The following is a 17,481-nucleotide window of genomic DNA, read 5'->3' as shown; positions in this document are numbered from 1 at the left end:
TTTACTTACACAGAAGGCTTTGACAAAGAGTTCTAGCACATCACCTCTTCACCTGGGCCACGCCAGCAAGAATAATACAGAAAGAGGATAGATAGATTTTCTGTCTAGGGCTGTTACATAAACACCCAAGCTCATGTTCCTGGCCCGTCAGGTCGCCCTCGTTTGTTTGAATCACCACTTACATCACCAGTCGCATTTAAATCCCAAAGACAGCTTCAGGGTGACCCTACCCCAAAATATCACTTTCTCGATTTCACGGAGTTGTTTACTTGGGTTTTACACCGCCTGAGAGACCACGGTGAGGGACCACTTCATAAGGAAGCCATATAATTGAGCGATTTTGAGGCATACTCTTTTCCTAGACCATTGGGCACATTTTCTTAGACCGTCAACTATTCCTCAGTCCATGACACTGTTTTCAAAATACGTAAACGAAGCCTTTCTCAGCTGTGATATCAGAAATTAACTGAAGGGAGGGGGGGGAAACAAGAGGACTAGAGAAAACAGGAATGTGCACTTCTGTCTCGTGGAACCATTCAGCTTTAGAAACTTGCCTTACAACATAATGAGGTTAAGCCATAGCGCCTACACTAACATGCTTTACTGACTGTGGCAGAAATCAGTCATTTCCTTTCGTGTTACCTTAGACAGCAAATTTTTCCTGTAAAGGGCCAGATAGTAAACACTTGAGCCTGCGAGACATATGGGCTGTCACAGCTCCTCAATTCTGCCTTCGTTACATGACCGATCTGTAGACGGCATGTAAATGAATAAGCATGGCTGGGTTCCAGTAAGATTTGATTTACCAAAACAGATGGTGAGCTGGGTTTGACCAGCAGGCCAGTTGCTAACCCCCGCTTAGACCATTTGTATTAAACGTTATCAAAATCGTATGAATTGAGCCTAACATACTATCTGATGCATAAATAGTACTTTGTTGGCGTGTTTTGAATAAATGAGAAGTTCATGCAGGTCATACGGTACTGTTTAATTTCTTGACCGTGCTTCTCTGCATTCGTCTCCTGGTTCTGCTGTTAAGGACTGGGACAGTTACACGCTAGAAAGACTCGTTCTGAAGCCCATGCCAAGAGCAGCCTTCCACCAGGAGGAAACATTCCATGGTTGTCTCCACGGGGCGAGCTCAGGCTCACAGGGGAAACTCATAGATATGATCCCTCCCGCTGAAAGGCCTCCCAAAGATTTCTCTAGCTTCTGTAGAGCATCTTCCAAAGTCCCTCTGCGAGATGGCTTAAGTTTAGAAGAGACCACAAATTAAGCTTCTCAGTCATTTTATAAGGTTTATGTAAATATTACCAGTTTTTAGTTTGTGTGTCTCCTGGCTAAATGGATACAGAGGAGGAAGGAGCCACAAGGTGTGAGAAGCTCAGGTCCCTGAACAAATGCATGGAGCAGAGTCCACTCTCTTGGCCCCCATGGCCATCTTCCACGGGAGAAATGTCTGGGTGAGGAAGAAACCGTTGTCCTGTTAAGGCACTGAGCGGTGAGCCTACCTCAGTTAACACAAGAGTGTATCTTCTTAAAAAAAATTTTTTTTAACGTTTATTCATCTTGGAGAAGCAGAGAGAGAGAGACAGAGCATGAGTGGGGAAGGGGTAGAGAGAGGGAGACACAGAATCCGCAGCGGGCTCCAGGCTCCGAGCCGTCAGCACAGAGCCCGACGCGGGGCTTGAACTCACGGACTGCGAGATCACGACCTGAGCCGAAGTCAGACACTCAAACGACTGAGCCACCCAGGTGCCCTCACAAGAGTATCTGTGAGATACAGTCTTAGAAGGAGGGTTGCTGGGCCATTTGAGAGTTAGATGTTGCCCAACCACGTTGTAAGTTGCTGCAACAATGAAATTCCTACCAATGGTATGAAAAGTGTCTGCCTTCCCATAAAGGATATTACCCAACTTTTGGAGCCCTTCCGATCTAGGAGGAAGAAAAAACCCCTTTGTGTTTAGCTTGCATTTCTTTAATACACACGTGGGTGCTTCCTGTAATTTGTGTATATATCAATTATTTTTCCTTCTCACATTAGTTTGTAATAAAGCTTCATATGGTACAGAAGTGAGCCTTTAGCTGGTCAAATGTGCTGTAAATTTCTATTGAATTATTTTTTTTCCACACAGATGATTCTATTTTTTGCCCTTCAATGTAGTGAAATGCGTCATTATCTTTATGTTTTCTGGGTAATGCCTTCCCCAATGTAAAAATATCTAAATAGGCAGCCATGTTTTATTTTGGTTCACTTATAGTTTCATTAAAAAAAATCCTCAAATATTTCTTCCACATCAGTTTATTTTGATATAAGGGGTAAGGTCAGAATCCAGCCTTTTCTCCTCAGTGGTCGTCTCACTGTCACAAATACTTAATCCATCATTTTCCCCCTGAACAAAAAACAAGCAACATTTATCATGTCATAAGTTGCCATATTTATTTTTGTTCATTTCTAAACTCTATTGTCTTCTATTGATCTGCCTGTTGCGAAACAGTATAATCCTCTTTTAATTGCTGTAGTTGCCTGGCATTTTAATAAATGGAGAGGGGTTCTCTCCACTTGACCTCTTTGTCAGATTTCCCCTGCCTACTCTCACGTAGTTATTTGTCTAGACGAAGTTTAGATCAACTTAGGGGTATCGCAAAAACAAATTCTGTTGGTGTGTTTTCTGGAATCACATTCAGCTCACAGATCATTAACAACATAATTGACATCTATGTATTACTGATTCTTCTTATTCAAGAAAAAAATATAGACTTTTATATTTATTCCTAACTTCCCTTCTTTCCCAACTGAGATTCCAACGTCTGGGATTACAATCATTCCCGTGGATACTGTACTAATTGGTTTCCTATCAGTTCTGTAACAAACGACCATAAACTTAATTGCTTAAACAACTCAAGTTTATTACCTGACATTTCTAGAGGTCAGAAGTCTGAAATGGGTCTCACTGGGCTTAAATCAAGGCATCAGCCGGGTCGTATTCCTTTCTAGGGTTCTAGGGAGAATCTGTGTCCTTGCCTTTTCCAGCTCTCAGAGGCTGCCTTCGTCCCTTGGCTGGTGGCCCTTCCTTCACCTTCAAAGCCAGCAAGGTTGCATCTCTCGACTCTTCCTCCATAGTCCTCTCTCTCTCTGACTCAGCGGTAGCTGGGAAAGTGTCTCTGCCTTTAAGCAGCCATGTGATTAGCTTGGGCCCTCCCAGCTAATCCAGGATAATCTCACTATGTGCAGGACCTTGATTGCTCACATCTGCAAAGATGTTGGGGCCTGTAAGGAACGCTGGCAGGCTCCGGGGACTAGGACGCAGCCCTCTTTGGGAGTGCAGTATTCTGCCTACCACAGATGTACTCTCAATGGCCATATCCCTACCATCCCTGAACTCAACTAGAAGATCCTAACTCTAGTGAGAGGAGAGTGGACTAAGGGCTAGGAAATTTAAAGTACAAAATGGCATGGTTTGCTTTGGCCATGTTTGGCTGCTGGCATGTTTGTGGTGCAAGTCAAGCTCCCAGCTACTAGCCTCAGATGGACCGTTTGGGCTGCCCTGTCATCTTGCAACACCGCTGGTCCACCAGCTTCCCTCTCTTCCCCTCTTTGCCTCTTTCCTCAAACCTCCTGGACCTCCTTCCCATCCTGGCTCCCAGCAGATGAAATTGCTTCCTATTTCGCTGACGATGGAGAGGCAGTCTCTGCTGAATCCACATGTTTGCCCACTGGCTTCTAATCTGGCTGCATCTGCGTTCATATAACTGATGTCCCCTTAGCATTACAGCTCGAGAGGACGTCAGACTCTGCTGGTGCTCTGATCCCACTCCTACGGTCCACTCTAGGAAGCCACCTCAGTAACTTCCCAACCCCCACTCCTCAAGTCTTCCCCTTCTACGGTGAGTCCCAGCAGCCGATGAATATGTCAGATTATCATTCACCTGAGCCCTGGAAACACTAGTTTCACAGAGGAAGAGGGGTCCCCAAACAGATACCCACAAACAAATCCCTACCATCATTCCAAAGTGACAGAGAACAGAAGTATGAGCTTGAGTATATTTCCATTCCATTATACCCACTATCTCATTAGTTTGCTGTCATTTATTTAGGGTCTAGGCCATGGCCACCGTATTTATTTTCTTGAATAAATTATTCACACTGTGAATTGACCCTGTTTAAAACCTCCACTTGGGGGTTTGCATGGACCCAAGTTGCCACCCTCAGCTGCCATCACAGCTCTCAGCATTGGCCCTGTATCTGAAGGATCTGGGTAAACATTCGATGTCTACAATCATGTGCCCCAAACAAATGCTTCAGAACTCTTGGGTGATGTCTGTTTCTCTCCTCCCAGACACACGATTCCTTCTCTCCTCCATAAGTAAATTATTTGTAAATCATTAGTTCCTACTTTGATAGAAAATAAAAAAAAAATAAGTCCTATAGCTCAAACATCTTTGAACATCTCAATAGAGCAAATATTTCCCTGAAGAGGCTGGGAACTACATAGTCTCAGAAACAAGTAATGGAGGGGTGCCTGGGTGGCTCTGTCTGTTAAGCGTCTGACTTGGGCTCATGTCACGATCTCACGGTTTGTGAGTTCAAGTCCTACGCCGGGCTCTGTGCTGACAGCTCAGAGCCTGGAGCCTGCTGCAGATTCTGTGTCTCCCTCTCTGTCAGTCGCTCCCCACTCATGCTCTGTCTCTGTCTCTCTCTCTCTTGCTCTCAAAAATAAACATTGAAAAAAAATTAAAAAAAAAAAAGAAACAAATAACAGAGATAGCTTCTAGCAGACAATTTTTATAAAACTGTTTGGTAAAGGTTATTTATTTAGTGGACTCTTTAAAAAGCAGGAACAAAGAGGAACATCAAATTAACTGGAGTTAAAAACAAAGCTACAAAAGAATGTTTGTTCCACGATATCTTATCTGATATGTATCCAATCTGAGTGTCACAGAACTTTTTTGAGCCATCATTCCCTTTGCTACAATTGGGTTTGCCAACAACATTTCTAAGTTGCTCTAGAAACTGAAAGAACAACAAATCGCCTTTCTGTTACACGCTTTTACAGATTAGGAAGTATCCTTATGGAAGATAGGAAACATTCAGAAACAGAATTGACAGATGAAAGGATTTCAGATACACACTTCTCATCTTTACCAGAATCAGGACCTGTATTTGTCAAAACTTCAGATACACCAGGTGAAAGATGATAAAAATGACTTAACGTGAGTAGAATCCCTGATTCTGGGTTAGCATAAGGTCAAATGACGAGTTTAATAGATTGTGAAAACATTCTTTTCAGCTGATTATTTTGATATCACGTTGCTACCCACACGGTCTTAGTTCGAGCCCTTGAGGTTGACCTTTCTGAAAGTTCTTTTTAATGGATTGTTCGGAAGCCATGCAGGCTGCTGAGATACACGTGGCTTTCCCCTTCACCCCTTCACTACCTCAAGCTGACCTTCCCCAAGCGGACCTTCCCTTTAAACAAACATATTGGTTGACACGTCAACTGTCCCCCTTGAACATGTCCTTCAGGATGGACAATGATGCCAGCCAACAACCACGAAGCTGCAGTTTCCTTCCCGTGTTAATGTTAGGTGCGAGAGGTGTTTCCAGCCCGTGGCTTTGGCGAAGCAGACGTTTGACTCGCAGCGGTTCCCGGGGGAATGGCAGGCGTGGTCTTACCTTTGGGAATGGTGATTGGACAGCTCAGGTCACAGTCCTGCTGCAACTGATAGAAAGCCACTTCCTGCAGCCGGGCCCGCTCCAGCTCAGAGAGACTCTGGATGGGAACTGATCTCAGCCGCACACTGCGGCCCGACATGCTGTTCCAGGTGAAATCACCCTGCACCAAGGGGGAAAACATCAGGAGTTAAACACGGTTCATCTATGTCTCACGAACCTCATCCTTTCTCTTAGTCGGTAATAAAGTCAAGCAAACTTCATCTCTGGGTGCCACCATCGGCTCTTATAATGATTTACATGCAGCCAAAGAAAACCACGGGAAAGAGACTTTAAAGGTCCTACTTCCTCTCTTTTATGGGAACACACGGGAACTTTTTCGGTCGTGTAGCTCAGTGAAAGGAAAAAGTGCCTCCAGTTGCCATCACGCACACTAGATTGAGCAAACCGGGTTTGAACCGCACAAGTCTGCTTATACACGGATATTTGGGGGTAAATACAGTACGGTACTATAAATGTATGTTCTCTTCCTTACGATTTCCTTAATCACATTTTCTTTTCTCTAGCTTACTTTATTCTAAGAATATAGTCTGTAATACGTACAACATACAAAATAGGTGCTAATAGGCTTTATGTTACTGGGAATTACGACTTCCCCTCAAGTAGGCTGGTGGTAGTTAAGTTTTTGGGGAATCAAAAATTAAATGCAGATTTTTGATTGTGTTGGGGGTTGGTGCCCTAACTCCCACAATGTTCAAAGGTAAACTGTATAATACTTAATAATATAATACATTACATGAGAATACAATCTAGTATATTTATAACATATAACATATTCTCATATGATAAATACTTATGGTACATAATTATATGTATGATACATTGTATTAATATTACGGTAATTTACAGCGTATGTAAATATAATATAATAGAGGTGAAATTGAGCCTTACAGAAGTTAAGTAATTTTCCTCAAATCATAAAACTTATAAGGTTTGGAACCAAGCAGAACTCAAGCTAAAAACATGTGCCCTTAAACTGTCTGCTAAATCAACCATTAAGTTTCTATTTATAGCACTCTGAGTTATTTTGGTCAATAGGTACAGAAATATGATCAATCACAACTACACATATTTCTAGACACATCTGATGTTAAAATACTCCAGAGCAAAGAATCAAAGCAAAGATTGCCCCACTCCTGAGTATGTTCTTGTGTGCACATACATCCACGTGGACCGAATAGCCCTGCCCTCGGTGTGGACAGTGAGAATGTGATGGCCTAAGAGATGATACGCCACAATCCTCTGAAACCCAGTGTCCCCTTACTGAGGAGGGTTTCCCGTGAACCACAGACATCAGCCACAGCACAAGAGCTTTGAACAGGTATCTACAATTTCTTTAGCAATCAAAAAAAGTTCCAGGAGGAAGGAGCAGTGCTGGCCCCACAGGCAGTGCCCAGGAGTCGTGCATGTGCAAAACATATAAGGAATCTCATAAGACTTTGACATCCTTATCACTCGCCTTAAAGAAGAGAGACAAGAACGATCGTCCCCAGCAGCTACCAAAACACCTCTGTGCCCTCGTGGTAGCAAATTCCTGCCTAGAATGTTCACTCCAAGAGTGAATGGCACTATGTTAATTTGTTGATATTTTTTCCTTTGTATGTGGGGCTTCATGTATTTATTCATTCATTTAACAGATGGAGATATTATACTCTGGTCGGGGCAGACAACAAACAAGGCAAGTATAGGGTACACATATGAATTTGCATCCGGTGCATAATGGTAAAAACAGGAGCCCAGGAGGGGTTCAGGGGGCATGATGGGGGGATAGTCTGGGCAGGGGAGGGAGTGAGCAAATCCAGGCAAAGTGGGTAGATTGCCATCGTTTGATGAACTGAAAAAAATTCTTCCAGGCCCAGTATATTTTGCATTTTTTCCTTCCTTTTCCGTTTTTGGTATAATTGGCCTAAGCACAAGTTTAGACAGGAGTTGAGGACTCAGGCCTTGAGTATACCTCTCACTCACAGTCTTTAAGCTTAGGGTACCATGAGGTATAATATCAGTGAATTGCTCTTTTTCCTCCAAAACGAAAGTTCCAGATGAGTTGGCAACTTTTATTTTTTAATTTTTATGTATTTTTGAGCGAAAGAGAGAGAGAGACAGAGCGTGAGCAGGGGAGGGGCAGAAAGAGAGAGAGAGAGAGAGAGAGAGAGAGAGAATGAGAGAGAGAGAGAGAGGCACAGAATCTGAAGCAGCCTCCAGGTTCCGAGCTGTCAGCACAGAGCCCAACGCACGGCTCGAACCCACGAACCTCGAGATCATGACCTGAGCCGAAGTTGGACCCTGAACCGACTGAGCCACCACCCCCAGAGGAGTTGGCAACTTTTAAATATGAAGTTTAGGTATCTAAGAAAGCCCATTGCTATTTGAAATGTCAAAATGGAATTGCATACCTATTCATTAAAAGCACTTAAGAATGTGACCTCCACTTGGCTCAATTATCTATAGTAGGGGTTGACCATCTTTTGCTGTAAAAGGCCAGATAGTAAATATTTCAGGCTCGACAGGCCATGTGGTCTCTGTCAAACCACTCAAATACACCTTTGTGGCAGAAAGCAGCCACGGACAATTCGTAAATGAATGAGTGTGGCCGTGTTCCAATAAAACTTCATTTATAAAAACAGGTGGAAGGCTGCATTTTTCCATTGGGCTATGTAGTTCGCCAACCTCTGGACCACAGCTTATGACTGAAATAAACCAATCCCTATAATAAACATTTTATTTTTATTTGCTATGTCCTCCTGGTTAATTAATTCAAACAAAATTTAATGGGCACCTGTTACATGCCGAGAATGGTACTAGGCTTGGGATAATCAAAGTGACAGCACAGTCCTTGTTCTTAAGGAGTTAAACTTCAAGGGGCGCCTGGGTGGCTCAGTCGGTTGAGCATCCGACTTCGACTCAGGTCATGATCTCGCAGTCCGTGAGTTCGAGCCCCGCGTCGGGCTCTGTGCTGACAGCTCAGGGCCTGGAGCCTGCTTCCGATTCTGTGTCTCCCTCTCTCTGCCCCTCCCATGCTCACGCTCTATCTCTCTCTGTCTCTCAATAATAAATAAATGCTAAAAAAATTTCAACTTCAATAGGAAGAGCACATACGACCCATAAAATACAGAGATTGTGATACTGGAATTAAGTACCAGATGCAATGGGGTACCTGGGGGAAAAGGTTTGGACATCTGTCTGGGGGATCAAAGAAAGCTTTCTAGAGAAGGCGGTGTTTCAACGGAGACTCAAAAGCTGAGTAAGAGGAGTGAGAGTTTGCCCAGTAGAAATGCAACACTGGAAAAACAGTGGGTGCCAAGGCAAATGAATTCGGGACAACTAGCTTGGTTTGGGAAATTACAAGGCTGGAAGGAGGGAAATTGCAGGAGGCGAAGCCATGTAGAAGTCAGGGCCAGATCCTGGAGGGCTTTTACTGCAGGCATTGCGAGGTAGATTGGACTCTACTCAGTAGTAGGTGATGCCTAGTCATGAAGGGACCTTGAGCGAGAGAGGAGCATGATCGGATCCACATATGGGAAAAATGACTGGAAAGAAATTTCAAAAGAAAGTGAGGGAGGGAGCAAGTCAAAGATATAGAGATCGGCAAAAACGTTGGGCTAGGTATGATGCTGATTCAAATTTGAACAAGTAGAGTCACACTCTCTAAGTCTCTAAGAGAGACACCTAGAACCTAAACACCTGTATTATTCTTGTGATTTTTTTCAACCATTTAAAAATGTAAATACCATTCTTTGCTAGAAGATAGTATAAAACAACAGGCGGTGAGCTGGATTTGGCCCACTGGCTGTAGTTTACAGACACTGGATCCAAAGAGATTAGGGTCTTTTAATATGCCGCACAGATTTATTTAACATCTACTACCATGTACCAGAGACCCTGTCCTGCATCATGAGCTATACACATCAGCTAGATTCAGGAGGGCAAGAAACTCGCCTGGTTTATCCACCTTGGTGTCCCCGGTGTCCAAGGCAGAACCTGGCACGTAACTGTCACTGAATAAATATTTGTCAATCCACAGACTCAATGAATCAGGTACGTCACCAGTTCAATAAGAAACTGGAAACTAACCACCCATGTAATGCTGTATCTAGGCGGGAGACGTCTTGTGGATTTGAATAAACTGCTAAGAAACAATCTTTTGAAAGAGAGCCTGTGGATGAGCCAAAAAATGCTGGTACGTGAGGACAGAAAATAAATGAAATAATATCAGACCCGAAGAAAAACAAATCCATGACACCTACACTCACCCATCAGAACTCCTATGAGCACAAGGACATGAAACACAAAGGTCGATACTGCCTTGTGATCCTCATGGGAGGTGCCCAGAAGAGGGCCACAGCCCAACAGCACGGCCTAGAATGTGCCTCTGGCTGTTCCTCAACTCTCAATTGTGCTCCAGGCCAGCATGTTTCTTTGGTGACTGTTCATCTACTAAACGGGTGACTCATTTTAAGGCTCTCTGGATCTAGTCTTCTGAGTGGTTGCCACAGGATGTTTTTTTTTTCCCCCCAAATTGAAAGTGGATGATTTTAAATTTGTTTCAATACTATAAATGTAAGTGAAGTTGAAACTGACCCAATGTTTCTGGATAGCTTAAAGGCCTTGACGGTTGTAAAACTATCCTTTCAATCTGGAGCACTACCGGATGGCATTAATAAAGGATATAACAATGATACAAAAAGATACAGCACAGTGGTTTTGGAGGGTGATTTTTGCCCCCCTCAGGAGACATTTGGCAATGGCGGGAAACATTTTTGGCTGTCGTAAGTCTGGGGAGGGGTTCGCTACTGGCATCTAGTGGGTGAAGGTCAGGGATCTGTTCAACATCCTACAACACCCAACACAGCCCCCCACGATAAAGAAATATCTCGCCCCATACGTTCATAGAGCAGAGGTTCAGAAACCTTGGCATAGCATACCTTAGGTCTGCTATTAGGCCCAGATTACATAGAATCTCCTTAAAACAATGGTGTCAGGAGCTATTAATAATCATTGATGAGTTTGGTTTAATATCAAATGCATGCACTATGTATCCTTAAGTATCTTGTGCATTATTATGTATATTACACATGTATAAATCTGTGTATTATGTAAACAAACAGAATTACGGAAGCTATTTAAAACTAGCATTAAGAAATACAAACAGCACAAACCAATTTAAAAGGAACAAACAAACACAAACGAGGTCTCAATACAGTAGAGTCTTGATCAACTGGAGAACGACTCCCCAAAAGCATGAACTAAAGAGATTTCCTTCCTCTACCAGAAGTATATGTCTCTACATTTAGAGAAAAAAAGAAGCAAAAGACAAACTGAAAAACCAACAATCTAATATCTGTGATCTATTCAGAAAGGCCATTCTTTTGAGCAAAATTGCATCTTTACAAACAGACCTGATTTTCCCATGAAATAAAATTGAAATCATTTTGGTTTTGGTCTATACCACATTGTTTTCTTATGTCCTTGAGACTAGTCTCTAATTGGGGCATCTCTCTAACCTCATCCAACTGTAAACTTCCAAAGGCCAAGGGAGCCAGCGAGGAGTGATTCAGGGCTGTTCAAAATTCAGCCTGCAGACCCAGGACAGTGGAGTTACCTGGGCAGATGATTCTTGTTAAATTCGCAGGTTTCTGGGCTTTAAGGCAGATTTGGGGAATTAGGGTCACAAGGAATTAGGGTCAAGCACCTTCATCATGAGCCAGCATCCCCAGATGAGCCTTATTTTTGCACAATAAAGGTTGAGACCCACTGGTATGGTGGTGGAGACTTGGGTTCACATACAGATGAGCTCTTTGGTAAGATTCAGAACATCCCTGAGCCTCGGTGTCCGCATCAATAAGATGGAGCAAAGAACAAGCCACCTCTCAGGTTTGTAGCGATCAGATGAGACAATGCCAGTGAATTTCTGTGGGGGAGGGCTTATTAGCTCCCAGCAAGCCCTGAATATGTGGTAATTAAAGTCATAATTAGCATTAATCATCATTCCTCTAAATTTACATCCCCTTTTTAAACCTGGCAGTTTTAGTGACACCGAAAACTCCTAAGAACCGTGCACTGAATTCATGAATAAATGGTTCCTCTATGTGCAAGATGCCTTTTCTAGGTGTTTACAAGCCAGCCAGCTGGATTGTGGCTCCATATGGGCAAGAAACAGAAGAAAAGACCAGATCGGTAAGTTAAGGCCTGAAAAATGGCACGCCATGTAGAGAAACCACACCAGGAGCTGAATTTCTTTTTAACTGTTTTCTGTTGCGGCCAGCCGTCATTTGTACAGCCAAGGTTCCCAGATAATCGCAATGTGTTGTTGAAACATGGCATAAGTTTAAATACCAGGCTCGCGACCAACATTTTTGAAAAGGGCTGCCTAGTTCTTTATAAGTCCAAAATAAACACATCACCGATGACAAGGAACCCCCTTCTTCATGAGCTTCCGGGCAAAGCTGAGCGTATTTGTGTAGCTGTCACACTGCTGTTTGGACTCTTAAAAGAGGTTATTCCTCTAGGAACTCAACAGAATATTCATATGTCCAGTCACTTTCTTCTCTGGATTCCTCAGCCACTCCTTCTCAAAAGATCTTGTTCTATTCATCGATTCTGGTCTGTCGCCTAAGAGAAGGACTTTTAGAAAATTCTGAACACTTGGTGGGTGTGGCAGTCCACTTTGTTACCTTTGCTTTGGTAGTAGCTATTTATTGCTACAAGGAGTAGCTATTTATTACTACAAGGAGTGTTACAATGTCACCGTAGCCTAATGGAAATGTACACTTAACTCATTCAACAAGTACTTAATGAGCAGCTTCTACAGGCCAGGCAGTGTTCTAGGTCCTGTGGATTCACTGGCGAACAAAACAAAGCACCCTGCACTCAACAAGCTTCCAGGTTCGTGAAGGAAACTGATAAGAAACAAAGATAATACATGAGTAAATTACATAACAACTTACAAGGTGATAAACCCTAGGAGGAAAAGAAGGTAGAGCCCGGTGAGAGGAATCAGGAGTGCTGGCGGGGAGGGGTTTCCAGGGCAACCTTATTGAGACGTGATCTTTGAGTCAACCCTCACTCAAGTAAGGAGGTGAGGTGATGTGCCCGGCAGATCCTAGGAGATGAGAATCCCAGGCAGAGATGAATTGACACAAAGGCAGTTGGAGTAGTGGCTAAAAGCAAGGGCTGGCAAGCTAGGCTGTTGGATTTTTCATTTTGGGTCTGCCACTTTCCAGTCATGTGGCTTTTAGCAAACTATTTTCTCTCCTGTGCTTTGTTTTCCTAATCTCTGACATGGGGGTGATGACTAGCCAGGGTTTGGCACACAAGAGCCTGTGGACCAAATCCTGCCTCCTGGTTGCTTTTGTAAATAAAGTTTTATTGGAACACAGCTGCACTCATTCACTTAGGTACTGTCTACTGCTGCTTTCACGGACTTGGCAAAGCTGAAACTGTTTGCTATCTGGCCCTCTACAGAAAAAGTTTGCTGACTCCTGGACGACACTAAAAGTAAAGGCACATCTATGATGAGGATTTGTCTTTAGGGTCGCCATTTTCCTCCTCTGCTAAGATTTTCTCTGGGCAACATCCCAAAGAGCCTGTAAAGAAATCACACAACATAGGAAGAATTGGGGATATTGGAAAGTATGTAAAAGTCGGGGTGGTATAAAAGTGGTTATCTGCAAATGGCCCATTCATCTAAATTATTGATAAACCAAAGAAGGAGAAATGAACATCGTCAAGCCGAGTGCTGTGCTAACACCATTCAAAAACAACAACAACAACAACAACAATAACAATAACAACAACCCAAAAAGTCAACATGTCTTAGTTCACTGACATTAGAAAGGCAGACCTCCGGACATGGATTGGACCGTGAAGATCCTGCTAACACTCATGGATGGTTCACTTTCTGCTCGTTACTGCTCTGAGCCCTTTATTTGTGTTAGCTCATTTATTTCTTACACCAGCTCTAAGGACCATGTTACCATTATTATTCCCGTACTTCTGATGAGGAAACCTAGGCACGAGTCTTAAGTAACTTGTCAAGCTGGCACACCCAGTGAGCGGCGGAGTTGGGATCTGAAGCCAGGCTGTGGGCTCCAGAATGTAGACCCCAAAGCACTATACGTATTTCATCCCTTCTCATGATAAATCGATCCAAACCCCTGCCTTTACAAAGGAGGAAAGAAAGGTCCAAGGAAGTCAGATGACTCCTACAGAAGCAGAGTGGCATCTGGGACGTAAGGGAACATTCGGCCTCTTCCCCACACCGGGTCTTTTCATTACGAGACACAGCCTTATAGTAAGGAGAGCCAGACAGTGTCCAAAAATCCAGGAGCTTAAGGTTTTCCCCTTTTGTAAAACAGAGCCCATTAGATTTATTATTAGCCTTATCTAATATCCCAGTTGTTCTCCAAAGGCCGGGTTCAAGACGTCCAGCGGAGAAAATAAGCCACTTTATTCTTTCAGAACTCAAAACAGCCCGTGCCGAATCTTCTGCAGAAAGCAGCCCAGTTATGCTGTCGCATTTCATTACGGCATGCGCCTCTCTGCTCCCGTTTGCTAGCTGCAAGCTGCTGTAACATTATCAACCGATCTAAAAATAACATTCTCATAAATCTCTACTGGCACAGATAAGTACTTAGCTGTCGCACATCTCAGACACTGATCCATCCACTTTTCTTCCCAAATCACAAGATAGATGTGGAAGAATCGCAACACTTTATCACCATAATCTTCTCAAAAAGAAGTTTAAGCAGAGACATATCTGTTGCTTACCCAGGAATTCTATTCAGCCGTGTCTTTGCTGTCCTAACGTAACAGAACTACGCTTGGAGTAGGAACTGGAGTCTGCTTTTTTTTTTTTTTTTTAATTATTCTTTTGGTGAAAAATGGATCCTGCAATGGCAGATTACATCGAGTATCTGAGAAAAGGCCCAGCTGGCATAGCTGTGATTCTCAGGATACTTTGTGTTGCCAGAGACCTCTGCTACCGTGAATCTTGGGACCAAAAAATGCAATCTTGTCATTGGACCATTGAGAAGTTCCTGTCCCTTCGGAATGGAGGCAGGCTGTGTCACTGAGTGAGCGTGTGAGTGAGTCGGTGTGTGTGCGTGTGTGTGTGTGTAGAAAGGGGGGGAGGGACAAAAAGAATGCAGAGAAATTGAAAGTGGTTTTCCTGACTTTTATTTTAATAAGGCTATTTAAAAAAATTTTTTTAACATGTATTCATTTTTGAGAGACAGAGAGAGACAGAGCATGAGCGGGGAAGGGGCAGAGAGAGAGGGAGACACAGAATCCGAAGCAGGCTCCAGGCTCCGAGCTGTCAGCACAGAGCCCGATGCGGGGCTCGAACCCATGAACCACGAGATCGTGACCTGAGCCGAAGTCGGACGCTCAACCCACTGAGCCACCCAGGAGCCCCATTAATAAGGCTATTTTGAAGAGATATTCTGGAGTGAGGAAAGGATTCCTCTTTTAAAAAAATCCTCTTTTCCACAGGGATCTACAAATGGTAATTGGATTGTAACTGTGCAAAGTGTCCTTATTAGGAATCAAGCAAAGAATGTTGGAAGCCTCGGGTAAAATCCCTGAGAGCATGATAAAGTACACAGGATGCTTTCTTTGTGTAGGACAAATCCTCAATTCTTAAATTATATTTTAAAACCACTGGCTTGTTCATTTTCCTAAGACCAGGAAAAAAGCATTTAAAAAGGAAAAGATTTCTTTCTCTTTTATACCGAAGCATAACACATGCTCTGAATTTTATGCTCTTTGTGAAACAATAGTCCTTGAGAAGTTGTTCATTTCCTGAACAGGAGGGTGTGGAGGGCGGCGTGGACATAACCACGTGGCCATGTTTAAGAGGGTGCAGGTGGGAGTTGGGGCTGATGAAGAGAACTCCGTGAAGAGCAGAAAGAAAAGGAAAGACTAAAACCATACCCCGATCACTAATTACCTTGATCTCCATGTATACCACATAGCACTGAAGCAAACACAATTCAAAAAGACATTTTTGTTTTCCAGTCGATACGAAGTTATAGTTCTTTTGTGGTCTAGAGTGAATTCCAACCGAAGAATTGCTGTGATTATAACCGACAACCTGAGAAATGATTTCACGGATGATCTTACCCAAAACTTCGAGATTTGGTATGTTTTTTGCTAGGATTCTGTGAGGTTAATCATCACTTGATAGAAGCCACACACAGCTTCTGCTGCTGCTGGGATTTATTTAGCAAGAGAAAGGAATTTGAAAACAATAAAACACATCAGATGGTTTTCTTTCCCAGAACGATTACACGTATAGAGAAATTCAGTCAAGATTTACACACCTCCATATCCACTACCCCCGACGTGCAGATGTTGAAAACAGTCATCATTCCAGCAGATACTGAATACGGTTTGTGTAATCTGGACACTCGCAAATGGAATTCAGATCCTCATTTAAATTTATTTAATATAATATTTCGCATGAAATTGATAAGTATGCAATTCACTTGTCATGGTTAGGCCAGTGATCTTTTAGTTTATGAGTACATGAAAACAACATGTAGTTCTCACTGTGAGCTTACTAAGCGCTGGACATTTTCCTAAGCATTTTATTCATTAACTGCTAAAGGAATTATAAAAAGTGGGTTACATCACATCCCATATTACAGATGAGGAAACAGAAGTTCAGAGAGGTTAAGTACTATGCCCAAAGATTCACAGCTCATAAGTACCACAGCTGTGATCCCAACCACTACGAGGCTTACAAATGAAGTGGAAGACAAAGCCACAGGCCACAACCCGCACCGGTCAGGGCCATGTCTCAACTGTCTAATGAGAAATAGACACGGCAATTTAATAAGAATGATAACCAAAGACTGGAGTGGCTTGTTAAATCAGCTACTTAATGGAGTCATACACTGTCAAGTCAACGCATGTTTCATAAGAAGGTGACTATGTCTTTAAATGAATAATCTCAACCTCAAGAGACAATGTCTTGAGAAATCCCTGGTCTGTTTTCAGAGTGGAACCAAGTTTGGCCTGGAGAGGCAATGCAGAGCAATGGAGAAGCTGTGTATCTGGCATTCTTTGGAAAAACGCACTCAAGCCAGAAAAACAAAGGGCGAAGATACAGAACCTTCTTTTTATTTAAATATCCAGTCTTTAAGTAGAACCAATAAGAGAACCAATAAGAGGCCCAAAGTCACCCAAACAGCCTGAGAAATAAATATCAGGAAGCAATTAAAAGGTCCATTCCATGGGAGAGCTTGCTAACCACAAAAATGCGAGAACACAACTGTGATCTTTTATCCATTGACTCTTCACTAGCCAAGAGTACCAAGCAACAACTATGCCATTAAGTATTCACTCCACCTTCTTCTTTGGCTCTTCTGGATTATTTCTGCTCATGCTGTTGGGGACATTTTGCACATTCAGGGCAAAAATATTATAGAACCACTATGTCAAATTTGGGGGGGGTGAATACATTTCTGATTACAACACTCTTGCCTAAAACTCTTTGATGTTTCCTCTTCAGCTCCTGGACAAAGCCCACGTTCCTGCGCATGGCATCCGCTGCCATGTGTTTTGATTTAACTGGAATAAAATCAAGTAGTCGCTGCACAAAGCAAACGGTAACAATGATGATGATAAGAGAAATTCACTGAGCATGTATTAAGTACTAAGCCGTGTACATGTGTCATGCATTCACTCCCTTCCACCACTCTATTTTACAGAGGCAGAGAGATGGAGGAAAAGACTGACTGACTGCT

At 42.9% G+C, this 17,481-nt stretch overlaps 1 protein-coding gene across 6 annotated transcripts in view; it reads right to left on the bottom strand.

Annotated features, from left to right (window-relative positions):
• ARHGAP6 (Rho GTPase activating protein 6) overlaps nt 1–17,481 on the bottom strand; it is a 452,363-nt gene that overhangs the window by 67,498 nt on the left and 367,384 nt on the right. For 5 of the 6 annotated variants that reach the window (XM_081792904.1, XM_081792906.1, XM_081792907.1 and 2 more), the window contains one exon: nt 5,678–5,837. In XM_081792904.1, the coding sequence (XP_081649030.1) occupies nt 5,678–5,837 (160 nt within the window). Of the gene's footprint in view, nt 1–5,677; nt 5,838–14,500; nt 14,629–17,481 lie in introns of those variants that run through there. The other variant, XM_081792908.1, reaches the window with a different exon arrangement.

This window comes from Panthera onca, chromosome X (assembly GCF_046562875.1).
Source record: "Panthera onca isolate mPanOnc1 chromosome X, mPanOnc1 haplotype 2, whole genome shotgun sequence".
In the NCBI taxonomy this organism is placed as follows: Eukaryota; Metazoa; Chordata; class Mammalia; order Carnivora; family Felidae; genus Panthera; species Panthera onca.
This window is presented reverse-complemented; position numbering and strand designations above follow the sequence as displayed.